This window comes from Halyomorpha halys, unplaced genomic scaffold (genome assembly GCF_000696795.3).
Source record: "Halyomorpha halys isolate HHAL.00 unplaced genomic scaffold, Hhal_1.1 Scaffold479.1, whole genome shotgun sequence".
Taxonomy (NCBI): domain Eukaryota; kingdom Metazoa; phylum Arthropoda; class Insecta; order Hemiptera; family Pentatomidae; genus Halyomorpha; species Halyomorpha halys.
The window spans coordinates 535,661-553,456 of record NW_027109057.1 but is presented as its reverse complement, the minus strand read 5'-3'; the positions used below and the strand labels follow the sequence as shown (position 1 = coordinate 553,456).

General features: G+C 31.6%; 1 protein-coding gene across 2 annotated transcripts in view; it reads left to right on the top strand.

The window, feature by feature from the left end:
- Window positions 1–17,796, top strand: part of dyl (dusky-like) — a 67,539-nt gene extending 49,743 nt beyond the window's left edge. For both annotated transcript variants that reach the window (XM_014424822.2, XM_067047268.1), the window contains exons 3-4: window positions 15,040–15,307; window positions 15,604–17,796. In XM_014424822.2, the coding sequence (XP_014280308.1) occupies window positions 15,040–15,307; window positions 15,604–17,087 (1,752 nt within the window). In that variant the 3' untranslated portion in view covers window positions 17,088–17,796. The remainder of the gene's footprint in view (window positions 1–15,039; window positions 15,308–15,603) is intronic.

Sequence of the window (17,796 nt, the reverse complement as noted above, 5' to 3'; positions counted from 1 at the left end):
TAAAAGCTCTACCGGTAAGCCGTATTCCAATACGGTGGACTGCATCTTTATTTTATATAATTTCGTAAGCATTAAATATTTTAATTTTGTTACAACTTCAAAAGGCATCGACGGAGGTCCCGTAACCCATTTTACCTAAAATTAATGCTTCATAATTTATGATAAAAAGAAAACAAAAATTGTTTTCCTGTCAGTTTCCCATCTGGTGGTTCTTTATTTCTTAAATATCTTAACCCTGGTATCGGATAAGTAGATGAAGATCAAAAACCCTAATATATTATTCAGAACCACTTTTTGTGGAATGCCTGAATTCCTATTAGTCAGCAGAGTTAAACCTTAGAACTCAACTTCATAAACGTTCTTAGCATGAGACATCTGCATAATAGACACATGTGACGGTCTTTTTTTATATTCGGTGGACAGGACAATTAGATAACCACAAAAAAAATCCTTTCGCTCTTTATCTACTCCTGCTTTAGGGTTAGAATACTTCCTAATGACTTAGAATTTAGATATTGAAATCTTTAAAATTTTGCAGGTAAATTAAACAGTATGGATTCCGGTGAAAATATGAAAAGGTAAGTCACGACTAAGATTGTGGAAAAAAAACTATATTTGGAAATACACAAATATGCACCGACAAACCATTTTTTTAATTAAATTAATTTATGTTAATATATAAAAGAGGCCTTTGGTTTGAGTCCTCTAACCTCAGGAGCTAACGGTCCGATTTGATTTTTTTTTTTTACTTTAGGAAGAATATATACAAAGGAAGGCTTTAGAATGTATAACATTACGCTATGAACCATAGGAACAAAGTAGAGACCGTATAATGAAATTTCTTTTGCATTTACGTGATTTTATCCATAGAAAAGACAATGCCTTTGAAGATCAAATTTGTTATGTTGCTCAAAATGCTCCTTTTTATGGATCTGAAATCAGACTAGATTAGAAAAAGGAAACCCTATTCAAAGTGCTTATGTTAGAAAGACTGTTTAAAGGAAGCATTTAGGCGTTATAACATCACTATACGACCCATAGAAACGGAGCAGTAACCAAATACATAAAACAATATTTTGTTTTTTTCATTTTACATAACGATTTCTTACCGTGGAAGCTGTACGACAATGTACGACACTTTTTAATAATATTATAATATTAATAACTGTGTGAAAATGAGTATTCTGGTAAGATATGGTACAGAACTACATTCCATAGGTTATTATTGTATATATATATGTATATATTTTTTTATTTTAGAGAGAGTTAATACCCTTGAAATATATATTATTGTATTTAATTATATTTATGTATTTATTGCTGGGTGAAATCTTTTCATTTTTTCCCCTGAAATGAAGTGTAATAAATAAATAAATATGATATATATATATTTCTTCCCCACGATTGAGATAGCCACCCACCTAATAGACGACAGTGAGGAGTCCTCTTGTTTTTTCACATAAATTTTGATTGTTATTCAGCAACCAAATGCTCATCATTTGTACGAAATTTACAAATAACAAATTGTACATAATAAATTACACTTGCAAATTCATATCAAAATGTATTGATTTAAATCAAATTAATAGATTCATAAAAAAACCAAAGCAATGTACCAGGTATCAATTAGAAGTCTGCAACAGTTTCAATCTTGCCAACAAGTGTACACTAAAATTATAAACGGCACATTATTAATAATTATATCGTTTATGTATTAGTTGCTTTCGACAAGCAAAAAAGTATATATATATATATTTTTTTTTTTCGAAAAACTTGGATCGAAAATACTAGGTTATATCTCAAATATTCATATAACCAATAAAGCAATTTATTTCGTGTACTTACACGAATTATTTACAATGCTCAAACTCAACAGAGTTGAAGATTAAACAAATAATTAAATTTCAGTTTCTTGATATTGAATTTAAATTTTATATAATATATGATATCATATTTAAATTAACTGAATTGTGTGAAACTAATCCAAACTTTTTATTTTCAGGTAAGTATCCATGAAACAACATTTAACGGTGTTCGTAAGTAATGGAGAAATAAGGTATTGTTAAAGTGATTTATTTACTTTATTTGAGAGAGGTTTTGTATAATTAATGTTTCATAATGAATAATTGGCATGCATATTGTTAAGATGAATAATAAATAATAACGTTTTGTATGCTACATAAGCTAATTATTATAGTTAAGTAATTTAAAACTATTTTTAATGTATTTATTTAATAAAACTGAGAGAAGGGAATACATAAACAATTAGAGGATGAAAAACAACCACTGAAAAATGTTTTGAAGTGATAAAAGAACGTGTAATCGTCACGTATTTTCTTTTTGTTGTGTCCCCTATACAAAAGAAATATAATTTCGGTTAATCAAACTAGCGTGCGAGGAACTGTTCTTTGGGAAAATCTATTCAATTTCTACTAAATCTTATTCAATTCCAGCTTTAAAATACCTAGGTTCAATTTACTTTAAATAAATTTTTAATATTTAATTAATTAGTTAATGGTAATAGTTAAAAAGTTTTGGCAACAGAGATATCTCAGTAACAATTGTTGTTGTGACACAAGAACAGAGCCCATCGGTTCACTGACACTTTTAATTAATGATTCTATAAATGAATGTTGTAAAATTATTTATTCCTTTCAAACTTTTAAAATCCCAAATATAGATAATTACAGATATTTATAAAATGTTAACAAATTTTATTTTATGTTATTTAATGTTCATGCGTTATAAATAATAACGCATTATTATTATAAATAATAATATTATGATAATAATCATGGGTTCCCTTTTAAAGCTTAAGACAGAAATATTAGTTCATAATTAATCATAATAATAATAGAACAACCACTTCCTAAGTCAATTCTAGCAGGAAAATTGTTCATATTGTAACAGGCGAGTTCATGACAGCTCACTCAATCAGTCCGTCACTACCAGGATTGTTAAACTACTGCAAGTTCTTTCTCCCCTGTTACAATATAAATTAACTAAATTAAACAAAATTCGCTAATTTTCTTAAAAATTTCTTGTTTATTTTCATCTTTTTGATCTTAGGTAGATATCTAGGATAGTAATATTTGTAATGTGAAAATATAAAGTTGATTTGAATTTTCATGTGTTGTAACTACCTAATTAGTCTCATGGCCTACTAGCAGTTTAATAATTATAGAATATTTAGAAATGGGGATACAAATATTATTAATGTATAAAATACACATTATCATTTTGATGCCTACTATTTGCACCGGTCAGAGGCGAAATGTTATTAATATTACAATTTACAAAGAAAGTTAATAACATACATTTTTTTTAGTAAAATAATTTTTAATAAAAGAAATATTATTAATTTTGTCATAATAACAATATTACTGGTGACATGTGTATAAAAATATATGTGTATAAAAGTAAGACCAATTTATTCTAGTGTCATTTAAACCACCAGAATAATTTTATTTAAATTATCTAATTTAATATTTTTTTTTGTAAATGTTTAGTAATAAAGATTTAATTTTTAAACTGGGGAATCATAGAAACATTGATTTTCTCACATCTCAAGGTAAAAGTGTATGAACGATTTGCTGGAAGAATCCGCCACAACCACGAATGCGGTCGATTCAAAAAATAAATCAGGCCCACTTTTCTATAATATGAAATGCCACAGGGAACAAGAACCATGAAAGCTTTAAGACCGCACTCGTGGCATACAGTACCGTTAAAACTAATTTTTATAAAACGTATCAATTCCAAAGAAACTTGTTTCTAAATCATACCGGACAACGGTACTATTCAATGGTAAGACCCTTAACAGTTCAATCTACATTACTCAGCTGTTTTCCAAATCTTCAAAACTTATGAACCTAGTCATAACAGATACTCAATATAGCAAAATAAATTGAAAAAACTGTTCAATCAAAAATATTAAGACTCATCACAAATGCACTTTAGTACCTGACTAACAAATCCCTTCCTACTTACCCTTACCATTAGTCGACCAGTCCGTAAAGACTCCATAATAATTTACAGTGTCGTACCAACAATCTAAAAGAGATGTAGTTACCGCTGACTTGCTCTTTAATAAATTCTTGAAAACCAAAATGAAGCTGAATATGAGATATCTTCCTTAATTAACTAGCTGAATAAAGCCAGAGGCAGAGTACTGCCATAGCCCTTCCCTCACATGTCATTATTTTCTATAAATACCAAACCGTTTGTTGATCGTCAAAATACTTCGATGATCCTAAAACTAAAACTCAATAAATATTACTTATATTAATACTAATTTAGTATAGTAATATTTATATTAATTTAAGATTTCGAGATGTCAATGTCTCATCAATTAAAATTTGTATTTACATATAAAGCTGAATTTCAACGCCCTACTTTTATGAACTACAAGTCAAATTTGAAAGATTGATTTAATGTTCGATAGTAGGAAGGAAAGCTTAACATAAGACTACAACCCTTTAGGAACGTAGTAGTAACCGTATACGTAGGTACTGTCTAGGCCAGGACGATACGAATGAAAATGAAATTTTTAATAATGGTTCCTCTCGTGTTTCAGATCAGCATAAAACCTAGATTTCAACAGACACCATTATTCTAAGTGATTAAAAAAAATTGTTTACCTAAAAAATGTTATATATTTTTTCAAAAATTTAACTGTCTATTTTAGCACTTTAGTACTTCTCATTCGATCTAATCAATAATATCACGTCCAACAGAATAAATAAACATATTGTGATAAAATTTAAACATTATACAAATATAGCGTAAAAACTAATTAAGTCAGATCAAGTTTTTTAACCAATTCTCACTTATTACAAGTCGTTAATTCACTTAAAAATATGAAATAGTTGTCGGATTAAAAATATTTGAAGGGCTAGAGTTTTAAATATTTTTTTCATTTATTTTCCTTAAATAAATTACATTCCATAACGAATAGATTTGGTATCAACTCAACATGCATGGCAAAATTTACAAATATTTAAAAAAGAAAGTGAATAAAAAAGTTTAGATTAAAAATAAACTGAATATTATAAAATTGAAAAAGTAACAAATTAAAAAATACATAATGCATGTATTATACCCTATCTAAAAGTAAATAATTATAACTCAACGTAATGGTGTATACCAGTGATCCTAAAAATTCCAAGAGTTTAGCAATTTTCGAGTCTTTCATTGTTTTTTTCCAATCCGCATCTCTCGAAACGGCAAGTGCGCAGCAAGCACGGCTTCCCCAACCATGCTTTAGTCACTGAATAGTATGAAAATATTAAATATATGTTTTTAATTTTTCGTGTTAAATGGGTAATCGCTTTTAAAAAGGAAAGTTTCCCAATTTTTCAAGAAATTCGAATATTTAGAAAAAAATCTAAGGTATCAAGGGAGTCGCAAATCTAAGAAGATTGGAAACCTCTGATGTATACTAATGGCATATAAATAAATAATAAAATTAAATTAAAAACAGAATATCAGTAAATATTAAAATTAAAATAAAACTAAATGTCTTCAAATTTAAAAAAATAAATAACCTCCTTCATAAAGAACCTCCGAACATGAATTTCCGTCCAAAAAACAAATTTGAAATTGTTCACGGCCTTAATACTTTCCCTGACTATATATTTCATAAGGAAAGTGAAAGTAAAATTATGACAGTACAAATAAACAAAAAAATTACAATAGATTTGGTTTTATGAAATAACGTCTTTAATTTCTTTTAAGGTTTTATTAATTAACCCCTTTTAGGGTAGTGATGAGTTTGAGGCATATTATTTAGATGATGAAGCCCGAAAGTTTTCAGTCTCACAGTATTTTTTTTTCATTTAAAGGGGCCGAAACGTTAACTCATGTAGTCAATATTTTTATTGTTTTTTTTTATTTATGCTCAGTTATGAACTTTAATTCTGATTGGAAGTTTTTCTTTCTCTGTAATGCAGCAACGGTGTATAACTATATTTAATTTTTTTCAACTCTTCGGCTAATTGAATCATGACGAACTAAAATTTAAAACAATGCTCACTTTTTATAATGTATTTTAAAAGTTCTGGCGATTTTTGACGAGCAATTATTTTGATTAGAGTTTTCTTTCCAGTACTCAAGAAAAAATGAAAATGGTCCTTGGCCTAGCCATGTTCAGCAGAATCTTAGAAGCTTGTTTTAGCTGCAGTTGATCAGAATCTACAACTACCAGTCTACCTGCGACAGTTGATCGGGTACCCACCCTTGTTGCATTGAATACTACTTTTACGCAGACGGAATGGGCTAATGGCTACCTGACCATGTTGGATGTCGAATCTCACTTTCCGAGAAAGTGGGCAGGACCGGCTAATGGCTGATATTTCTGTTTGGATTTAGGGCACTTTTCCAGCGAAGGTGGCCGGCTGGAGAAAAGTGAGGGGTGCGCTCCCCCACCCCCAAAGCTAACCCCCCCTTGGACTTTCTACGGGGAAAGTATGCCGGGCCCCGGATCCGCGGCCCACTTCCGCAAACACACACCAGCCACCTGTCGAACCGGATACCGTTTCCCTTCATCTCCATATTAATCGGCTCATCGTCCACATTTTTATAGTTGTTTTGAGAAGGGCTACTAGAATCGGGCTGTCCTTAAGATGCATTGATAACTCTTAATGGAGCTTCCTGCTCGGCACCTATATCCTAAAAGGACGTTACTAGAAAATAACTAAAACGAAAGGACTAGTGATACTGAAATCTAGAGATTTGAAATAAGACATATGAACATTCTATTATACATGCTTCTAACAAATAAAAAGCGTAAGAAATATTTGAAGGCTATTCTGTTGAAGTTTGTAGTTATAACTTATAAGGTTGGTAGAGATAAATGTAGACGAGGTTCAATAGCTCTAGGCTACCAGAGTGGGCTTTTTTTTTGCTCAGACCCACGGAGAGCGACGGTCCTATATCACTTTTGAAATATTAGCTTAAAACGGGAAGAGGAAACTTTAAGATAGTTAAATCGAGCAATATTTAAAAAGCGCCTGAAATTGAAAAATGGTGTGAATGATGAGCTTCCGCTGACACCATACGAGTTATAGAAGGAATTGGAATCATTCATTCAGTCGTAATATTCGGTCTAGATATAATCCATGATTGTTGCCTAAAATTATTTTTAGCAGAGCTAAATGATTAATTTCATCGAAAATATGGATCTTCAGAATGAAAGTTAGTTTGCTTTCAATTTGGCTTATCTGGGTGATCCTAATATGGGCAAGTCTCACTCCTTTCTTCAGTTCAGAATTAGTTTAGTCAATATTTGAATCCCAAAATAAAATTATTAGAGCAAATCTATGTATAAATGTATTAATAAAATGAGCTATTTTGGGGATTCAGTAGAGAAACCTGGTAGGAAACAACCGTTGAGGTTTCTTTTAAGTTTATTTTTAACCTCTTAACTTTTTCTAGTATTTTTTAAATTAAAATTTTATATGTTTCAATTTCTATATAAAATTTTATGTTCGAGACTTGCGAAAATAACTTCTTTTATTTTTTATTTAAAAAGTAAATCATCGAATAAAGGATTACGGATATTTTAATTACCTTTGCTAACTAGGACGGTAATGCCGAGTTTTATTCCTTATTTACGACGATCCTAAGTGGCCTTAAGTAAATTTTTTCACAACACTTTTTAATTTAAAAAATACATAATAGTACACCGTTCTTATATTTAAAAGATAGGTTTGACTGAGAGTTCATTTTAAACCTTCAAAAATAATTACAAAGGAGAGTCCGGATTCGAATCTGGCTGTGGCAGATGGATATCGTACAACTATAAAAACTAAAGCTTATTATTCTGTTATATCAGCCTTGAATCGAATCCGAGATCAGAAGTGAGCACCTCGATAAAGTGAGTAAATTGAATTAGGAAAAAATCTGACGAATGATAGTGACCTTATAAAACGGTTAGTCTAAAAAACACTACTTCCTTACCACATACTGAACCCAAGACCCCTCTTGGGTTCTGGTGATATAGTTTTGATAAATAATCCGATCGGCGAAAGTGACTTACCGTCCAGAATCCTGCAAACACGAATGTACAAAAGACTGTTGGTGTATTGTTTTCCTACGTAACGTTTTCTAAACTGTGTTCGAATCGCTTATTTTATTAATATTATTATTAATAAAACTTAACCGTATTTTTGGCACGTAGAGTAGTTACTTTGTTGAATGTTCAAAACTCCAAAATATTTTAATAATCAACAATCTTCTTACTCCTTTTCAAACAGGTCGTATCACTGTTGTGACAAGAAACTTCTATTTGAATGTGAAAAAGTAAATATTAAATTAGAATATATAACTAAAGAAACCATTTGGAAACAAAATAAAATTCAGAAGTTTATTTTAGTAAGTTGTTACCTTATTTTTTAATTTAATAAAAAAATATTTCTTCTAGTGTTAATATAGCTAATTTTTTTCCAAATGTATTTATTTATTTTTCTTTCAACTAAAATAAAGAGAAAATCAATAAAAAAGTATTTTGTTTTTTTATTCATTAATTCCTAAGAAGAATGTTAAATCGGAATTTTCTTTACATTAATTTAAAATGCCATAAGCCTTTTCTTTCTATGGATCTAGAAAGAAGTAAAATTGTAACTTGACAATTGTTAAATAAAGTTCAAATCTAGATAATTTTGTAGGTTAATTGAAACAAAAACTAAATTAATAAAGAATTGGTATTCCAAGATGGTATAATACATTACGGAAAGAGATTCGATATTTTAATTTTATTTAAACAACCATATCTTAAATATTTAGCGATTGTACTAATACAAAAAGTAGTGAGATGTCTAGAAATAAACAAGAAAAAAATTCACAACCTGCCTGCGGCGATACAACCGGGACGGGGACCCCGCGAACCTACTTCCCAGGACGATATCCGCTTCGGAGAAACTCAACAGCTATCACAATATCCCCACTTTACAGCTGCCTTTTCCTTGTTCGGCCATTCAAAAGATGAAGTCTTCCTTTATACGTCTCGTCAACCGGAATAAGTAATCCCTGAGAATTTCTCTAATCTTCTCATACCTAAAAAATCCACGAACTTGCTTATATAGGTTTTGCTTCATTATTTTTTGTTTAGAAAAAAAAAGGGTCAATTATGTTGATAGGCCAATCATTGGCAACTTTCTGATTAATAATTAAAAAATAAAATAAAAGATTCGTTTAGAAATTGAAAGCCCATTAAAGGAATACCAGTCTGGAAAATGAATCAAACGCAATGCCATTTTCGGAATGACATATATCACATAATGTTTTTGTAATTGCTTTTATTTTTAAAAAAGGAATATGAGCGTTCTAGGCTAGGATTATTTACTATTATGAATGTTATGTTCTCTCTGGATGCATATAGAAAATTATTTTAAGGACTAAAAAGAATAAAAATTGTTCATACTACACTTTTTTTTTTTTATTGTACAATATATTTTTGTGAAAACTTTTTCCTATTAATACTTTTATTTCATACAATTTTTCAGGATCTGAAATAAGTTACTAAACAGAACTTTGTTTAATTCTGAATAATGTTTTTTTTTTTTTTAATACATGATACCTTTTCAGTAGTAACATTGTCACTATGATTATATCCATAATTCTATATTTCATGCTTTGTTAAAATATTTTATGATGTAGACTATTCGAATGTTTTTTAGTTTCACTATCGAACTGAACTGGCTGGACACTTACCCCAAACTTATATTTCTTTAAAAAATCCCTTCTACTATTATTGTTATGTTAATACCCAGGAACTTTACTTTTTTTAATTATTTTAAGATTTTTAAGCTATTTTATTAATTTATATTTCTGATTTTTATTTCATTTTGTAAGAATAAGTTTGAATGATTATAGGCTACAGTAACTGTAATTTGTTTATTATATCACCATAATTTATATTCACGTTTTTGTGTCAGTTATCGAATAAAAAAAATTGTTAATTTAAATAATTAAAACACGGGTTATAGTGGTACCGGTTTTTATTATAATAAATATCACCATCAAACCAAAATTTCAAAATTTTGCAACAAATTATAGGATACCTAACTACTTTCTAATCGAATACTTAATAATTCAAAGTTCGAAGATAATATTGACTCATAAAATAATATTAAATAATCTTTAATAACAATTGTTTGATGCACAAATATTAATTTACCATGCCAAAAATTAAATAGTAAACATTTTTCTGAAAAATTTCATCACCTGATAATTAAAACAAGTTTCTTTACCAAGTAATATTCCGATATCCACGTTTAATGTAAAATTATCCTATTTTGTCTCGTTGTGAAGTTTACTTTTCACAGGTAAATGTCTGCTGGTTTCTGACAAAAGGTACCTTTTGGTGATGGAATAATAAATTATCTTCAAGATAATTAAATAAAATACAAAAAGTTGAAAAACATAAAATGAACATTGATATATTTTTATATCATACATAAAATAAATATGAAAGTAATTAAATAAATTAATATAATCAGTAAAAGAAAATAGAATTAAAGGCAACATTTTTAACATTATAATGTTGAAAAAATAATTTATATACATTTTTTGTCTCTAAGAGTAGAAATATTAAAAATAATTAATAATTTTATAATTTCTCACATTTTATGACGTCTAATCAAATGTGCCTTAAAAGATGCCTGGAACTTAGTACAGTTACGCCAGGCACAGAGGTGTTGCGTGCTGTGTATACGCTCTAGCCCCTTTCTCCATGAAAGATCTGGATTATTTTAATAATAATAATATATTTCTAATTAATTTCTTGTTTATGTTTTTTTGTTTATAAAAATATATTCTTTTTTTATGGTAATACTATTCAGCTAAGCCATTTGGTAAAATCTATTATATTTTTATATTATCAGTATTTAAAAAATAGATCCTACACATTGCTTTAGTTAACTAACGAAGTTGAAAAATTTAAAAAGAATCATTAAATTTTGAATAAATTTAAATTAGTATTGTCATCAAAACTTCCATATATTATAATATAATACCTGAACAACTACAATATTAACAAAAGAACCATATAAAAATAAGAATACAAACTCATTTGATTTATCTAATTATGTTAGAGAATAAAAAAAACAAAACATAAAATTATTATCTTTCGGAAAAATAATAAAATTTATCTACTCCTTACTCTAAAAGTATAAGAATCAATTATTTAGCTCATTAAGTTTGAATTATTCTGTTCTATATAAACTAGAAAGTTGTACAATAAATAGTAGAGTTTTTATTGAATATTGTTATTTTTGTCTTCCACAAAACCAAAAAAAAAAATTTGGAATAAAAAGGTGAACGAAAAACAGCAACATACATTATTAAGCTATTATAAATATTTTTTTTCGGTTCCCCGATTTGGCATAAATTTGAGAGAAAGTTAGGAATTAGTATAAAATGGTTTTTGAATAAATTTCATCTGACTCCGACAACCACTTTCACCTACCCATGCAATAAACTCATTTCTGGATAAACATATATTTCAACAACGACTCGCGCTGTTTATTTCATTTTCGAACGATAAATCGTCTATAATATATATTTAAAAAATGTCTCTAGGAGGTTTATAACTATCATATAATAATTATAATGAAAATAGGAAAATTTGATGGTAACATGGCAAGTTATTGCTTAACATATAACACCTTTACTTCTTCTCTGATCCTGTATTTTCTAAAACGGTCGATCTTTTTTTATCTAGGCTCCAAATCTTCACAGGATTTTTATTTCTGGGGCAGTGATCAAACTTAGGTGTTTATCCATTAGGCATTAATCACTAAAACCTTCCTATCATACCATCGATTTAATTAATAAATATATAGTAAGCCTCAGAGCTAAGACTTGATTTCAATAGGTAAATTCTAAAAAAGGAGATCTTTCATTCAGCTTCTTTTTATTTTCATCTTTTTCTCGAGCTCAACTGCCTTGATTTCTTTATATTATAATTCATGGGAAAAAAATAACGCATATATTTAGAAAAGTCGTTGGACGTAATCACGATGACATTGGATAATATGACGAGGGTAAACGGCACTTGGAAATATAAGATAACGAAGAAAACGCTGAGTCCGTTGGAAACCGCAAGAGTAGAAGAGAATGGAATGACAGCAGCGATTCGTTAAAGCAAGATGAAAGAGCGAAAAAAAAATGCGACGATCGAGGTCATTACAGCCCGGTTCCCATGCCATCACCCCAATACCTAAATGGATAATTAATAAACTATTAAATCTTAAATAAAAATATCAAACAATCATGACTACTAGTAAAATGTAAATTAAAAGGAAATTCTCTATAAAGGTGAGTTTACACCGGAGACAACGTTATTAACAATTATCGATGGCATGTATTAACTATATATACATTATGTGCAGTATTGTAGAATTAATAACACTTTGATCTCTACTGGTAATAACGGGTAATAGCAAAATGGTAATGTATTAAAAAAAAAATCTATAATATTTAATTTTGTAAATAGCGATTAGTTCAAAAGGCAAAAGTCTACTGTTGAAATCCAAATATTAATAACATTCCTGTCAGATATAGCATGTTATTAACACTTCGTTTAGTAAGTATCAAAATGTTCCTAAAGTTTTGTTAAAAACGATATTACTGGTAATATTTCGGTGTAAACGTACTTTTTTGGCAAATCATTCTCAACTTAGGAGCATAAATAAAACAATAATTAAAAAAAATACATCGCAAAATAAATAAAATATGAATCTCCGCAGATAGAGGGAGCGCACATTCTTAACATAGAAGAGACGTTGGGTATTACATGATTGTCGATGAACCGCCCACAAACTTGATTCTACATAAGAGAATAACTTAATGTTAAAAAAAAAAATCTTATTTTTAGATCTTCAATATCATAAAAAAAAACTTAAACATTTATCTGAAAAACCTAATTGTTAAAATAGGTTGTTCTACAATTTAATGTCGACATGATTCTTCCAATATGACATTTTTTACGTAGTCACTTTTTTAAACTTTTCTATGTAATTTCAATTTAAAATTTTGTCGTTTTTTTTAAATCGCTGTTCATTGTATATTGTACTTAAATAATTTTCACTAGTCCAGAAAAAAAAAAATCAGATTTATAAATTGGTGCCTTCGAAAAAAATAAATTTTGTTTTCAATAATAGCGTAAATGATAAGAATTTATTTTTGTATTTAGTAACTAGAATGCATACAAATAATGTATTGATCTTTAGAGTATAGTAAGTACTTAATTAATATTTTTTAATTATACTTTCAGTTAACGTAATGTAATACTTCAGATTGCTTCATTATAACCCTCATTGTCGACTAAAGCAAAACACTAATGCCGATGAAGAAAGTGATCTGATATGAATGTACGCACAACAATCGCCTGGGTCACAATGATACGAGAAATCTTGTGATAGGCATGATTAGCGTTCAATAATAGAATCGGTAATAATCGATTTTAAGACAATCGTAACTACCGACCACGGACAGCTTCGACCTTGCGGCCGTTCCGCTTTCTCGAGCGATCGGCTACACTTGCACTGACAGTAGCAAGAGCGTCCGCCACAGTTATTGGATACGGTCCTCAAAGATGGCACCTTGGGGCGCAAGTAAGAGTCGCCTACGACGCCCAACGTTTTCTTTAAGGACTGATGGGAAAAGGATGGTACGTTGCGGCTTTCTTCCCGTCATCTATTCTAACGACCGGGAGGGAAACGTGGAGAAAGTGCATCAGTGGGATAGGTCCCGTACCATGTTGCTTTGATGGATTGTTGTTAGATGGACCGGGTGAGAGAAGTCATTAAACGTCGCCTTTCTACGGATTCAATTATGATTCAGAAATAGCAAACGGCCAATACTCACTCAAGAATCACTCAAATTGAACCGTTCACTTTCTCAAGTATGCAAATTTTGTTTTAACACTTATCACATATCATTATATGCTAAAAATATGATAATCTCAATCACCCTAAGGTGAGTTTTAAATGATTCTTGTTTGTTTCAATCCAACAATTTTTTTATTACTAACAGAAGATTCTAATTGAAACATAAACCTAAGGTAAAGAATTGAAACAGAAACATACTGTAAAGTGCATCAATCAGGCTGATCTAGCCTGAATATCATTTCCACAGGATTTTGGAGGTAATATTAAATTCTCTAGTGGAAGAATAATGTCATAAATTTTTTATTGAAGAATGATGATACAAATTAATCCAACAAAGGAGTAAGCGTTTTAGGTAAGAAAAAGAAGAAAAAATATTAACAATATTTAAAAAAAGAAAAAGTATGCAAGTATATTAATTACAAATATGATATCTATAAATAAAAAAATGTAATCAACATAATTAAAACTGACTGAATAATAAAAAAAATAATACATGCACAAGTTATAGAAAATCAAATTTGAGCAAAAATAAAATAAACACATCTGACATACATTCACACCTATGTACAATATGTACAGCCAGCATTGGGAACTCCTAACGAAGCTTTGCAGCCTTCATACGGAAGGCAAAGCAGGGCTTCAAAAGATCCCAGCGCTTCTCTCCGTATCAGGTCACTCGTATACAAAGCTAATAGAGACTGAGTGAGAACGCTAGGACCTTTCTTCACAGGTTTTTGTTGTCCTTCGGATTCAACAGTAACATTTTATCCAACGAGATAAGATGTCGAAAAAGAACTATCCTGGATCAGAGCAATATCTCCTTGTTAGAGCCGCCTAATTTCAAAGGCAGATTTTATATTTTAGATTATGGAATAGGTACATTAATTTGGCTGATATATTAAAAACTTATAAATGAATAAGTTACGTATTTAAAAAATCTACTATTGGTAATTTAGCAGACTTAAAAGTATTTTATTGTGACACTTATAATTAGTACCATTTAATCTAAAAAAAAATTTTGTATTAAACAGACAAATCAAGCTTTTTCTTAAAAATATTGTTAATAATCATTTTTTTATAACTTGCTTTTTGTTACATAACAAATGAATACGTCATTTTCTAATGAGCTTTATGGTATTGCCAACAGGGAGCTGCCGGAGATGCGCCGCTGCTCGACTCAGCGTCGCTGCCTCTGGAGCATAGGGCGGTGTACGGCCCGCCATTGCCAGGACCCCCGCCGCCCCCACAGAGCTACGGACCCCCCAGTGGAGGTGGAGGCGGGGTTGAGGACCCATGGCCGTTAGCCAAGCCGGACATGCCGCAGATTAAGCACCTCCAAGTCCAATGCGAGAAGACGCACATGAGGGTCAACATCGAGTTCGACAGGCCATTCTATGGGATGATATTCTCCAAAGGTAATTGTTCCAATATAGCACCTTATGTAAAACACACAAAACTGTTCAGCATGGAAGAAAACTATTTGAATATCCATTATTAATTAAGAGCACATATGGCGGTAGATTCTGCTTTTATTTAAAAAAAAATAATTTTTTTATACATTGAATTCCAAGTTATATATGATCATATCCAAACAACAAAAATTAGACACCTCATAATCATTTTATTAGTCAAATACATCGTGATACACACACCTAATAACCGTTTATCTATCATTAAAAGAAATGTCTTATTTGATTTCCCTTATTTTCAGGTTTCTACAGCGATCCACACTGCATCCACCTCAAGCCAGGGACCGGCCACCTCAGTGCTACTTTTGAAATATTCCTCAACTCTTGTGGAATGTCTTCTTCGCAGAACCACAACACCGGACATGGATACACGACACCGAGCGGCTCCTACGTCGAAAATACGATCATCATTCAGTACGACCCATACGTCCAAGAAGTTTGGGATAACGCTAGAAAACTGCGGTGCACATGGTACGATTATTATGAGAAAGCAGTAACATTCAGGCCCTTTCAGGTCGACATGCTCCACGCAGTCACAGCTAATTTCTTGGGAGACAACCTTCAGTGCTGGATGCAAATCCAAGTCGGAAAAGGACCTTGGGCATCCGAAGTGTCAGGTATAGTCAAAATCGGCCAGACAATGACTATGGTCCTTGCTATTAAAGACGATGAAAACAAGTTCGACATGTTGGTGAGGAATTGCGTCGCTCATGATGGAAAGAGAGCGCCCATACAGTTGGTAGACCAACACGGATGTGTCGTGAGGCCGAAGATAATGTCTAAATTCCAAAAGATTAAGAACTTCGGACCCAGCGCTAGTGTGGTGTCATTTGCTTACTTCCAAGCATTCAAATTCCCTGATTCCATGAATGTTCACTTCCAATGCGTAATTCAGGTGTGCAGATATAATTGCCCTGAACCAAGATGCGGAGGTGACTACCACCTAGGTGGTTTGGGTGGGGAATACGGTTTACCACCTCACACAAACAGCATTCCAAGCGAATATGGACCACCACCTCTACCCGAATATGGAGTACCGGCTTTCCCTGACCCAAGACATCCATCAGGACCTACCGGAGCATACTCTGAAAACAAACCAGTTGAAGTGGCAGCCCCATCTTCAACATCTAATCCACCAAATCCATCATCCCCAGCACCACCGAAGTCCTCTTCTGTAAACAATGAAATTCACTTGCCTCCACCACCACTTCCAGGACATGCTGCACACTACACTACTGTCAAGAGGAAAGGAGGAGTAGGCGAAGAGCTCGAGGGCAACTTGGCAACGCTTGGAGGAAGACCACGATCTGTTGAAGGACTTCCAGAAGAACTGAAAGGTGCAAGGAGAAGACGTGCTCTTGATAGCATGAATTTTGTTGTGACTCACGTCTACAAGAGAGAGGCTCAAGAGATGACAGATGTCAACACCAGCAGGATCATTCAAGTGGTCGCTCCCGGTGACGTCAACTTCGCACTGAATGCAGGCTCCGCAAGCAACGAGACAGTCGTCATATCCTCTCCAACAGGATCTGATTCTGAAACCATCTGCATGAGTGTACCCAGTTTCGTAGCCGGGCTCATCATGCTCCTCGTAGTTCTCATTGTTGCGTGCCTCGTAGCAGCCTTCCTCTTCGTCAGGGTGCGGCAGATCGATAGGAAAGGAGTCGCCACGGCCTACATGCACGGTGGCTACGACAATGCAGAGTTTGTGAAGGTTGCGAGTTAGTGATACGCCCGGACAGTTCCCAGGCTAGACCTGGAATCGTGCTGTGAGTTGCTATGTAGCGCCTTTGCCACCTCTAAGAAGAGTTCGAAGGACACCAAAGGCGCCACGTATTTCCTCGTATGGTCTGTGACCATCCCCGAATCTCCTATCCCCCACCCTTTCCACAAAGCCACCTAAATTATTTATAAAATAACCCCTCGGAACCTTCTAACCCCCTCTCCGAAGACCCTTCCTCAAAATAAGTTATTGTTAGTGTGTCATTTATTAAATTATGTAAATTTGGAAACTTGAACCCGAGGGAGTGCCACAAAAAGATCAGTCCTAACACCTGACCTCATCATCCACCCTCTACCGCTCAGCCGTCTGGCACACCAATACATAACTAGTCATATAATGTTTGTGTAAACAATTTTTATTTTATTATGTGTAAAGCATGTATAAATACTCTCATTATAAGAGTTATATGTATCATATTAATCAGATATACATTTAAAGCTATCACTTTTGTATTAATTATTAATTAATGTTTGTTTAAACGCTCACTTATTATAAATAATATTTTCAATGCGCAATTCGAAATTTGTAAGTGTAAAAATAAAACCAACACTGTTAATGTATGTAAATATTTTTTTTTATAAATTTTATGTTTTACCTTCATTGAATTTGTAATCTGTACCTAATGCATTTTTAATATTAGAGGGTATGTTTA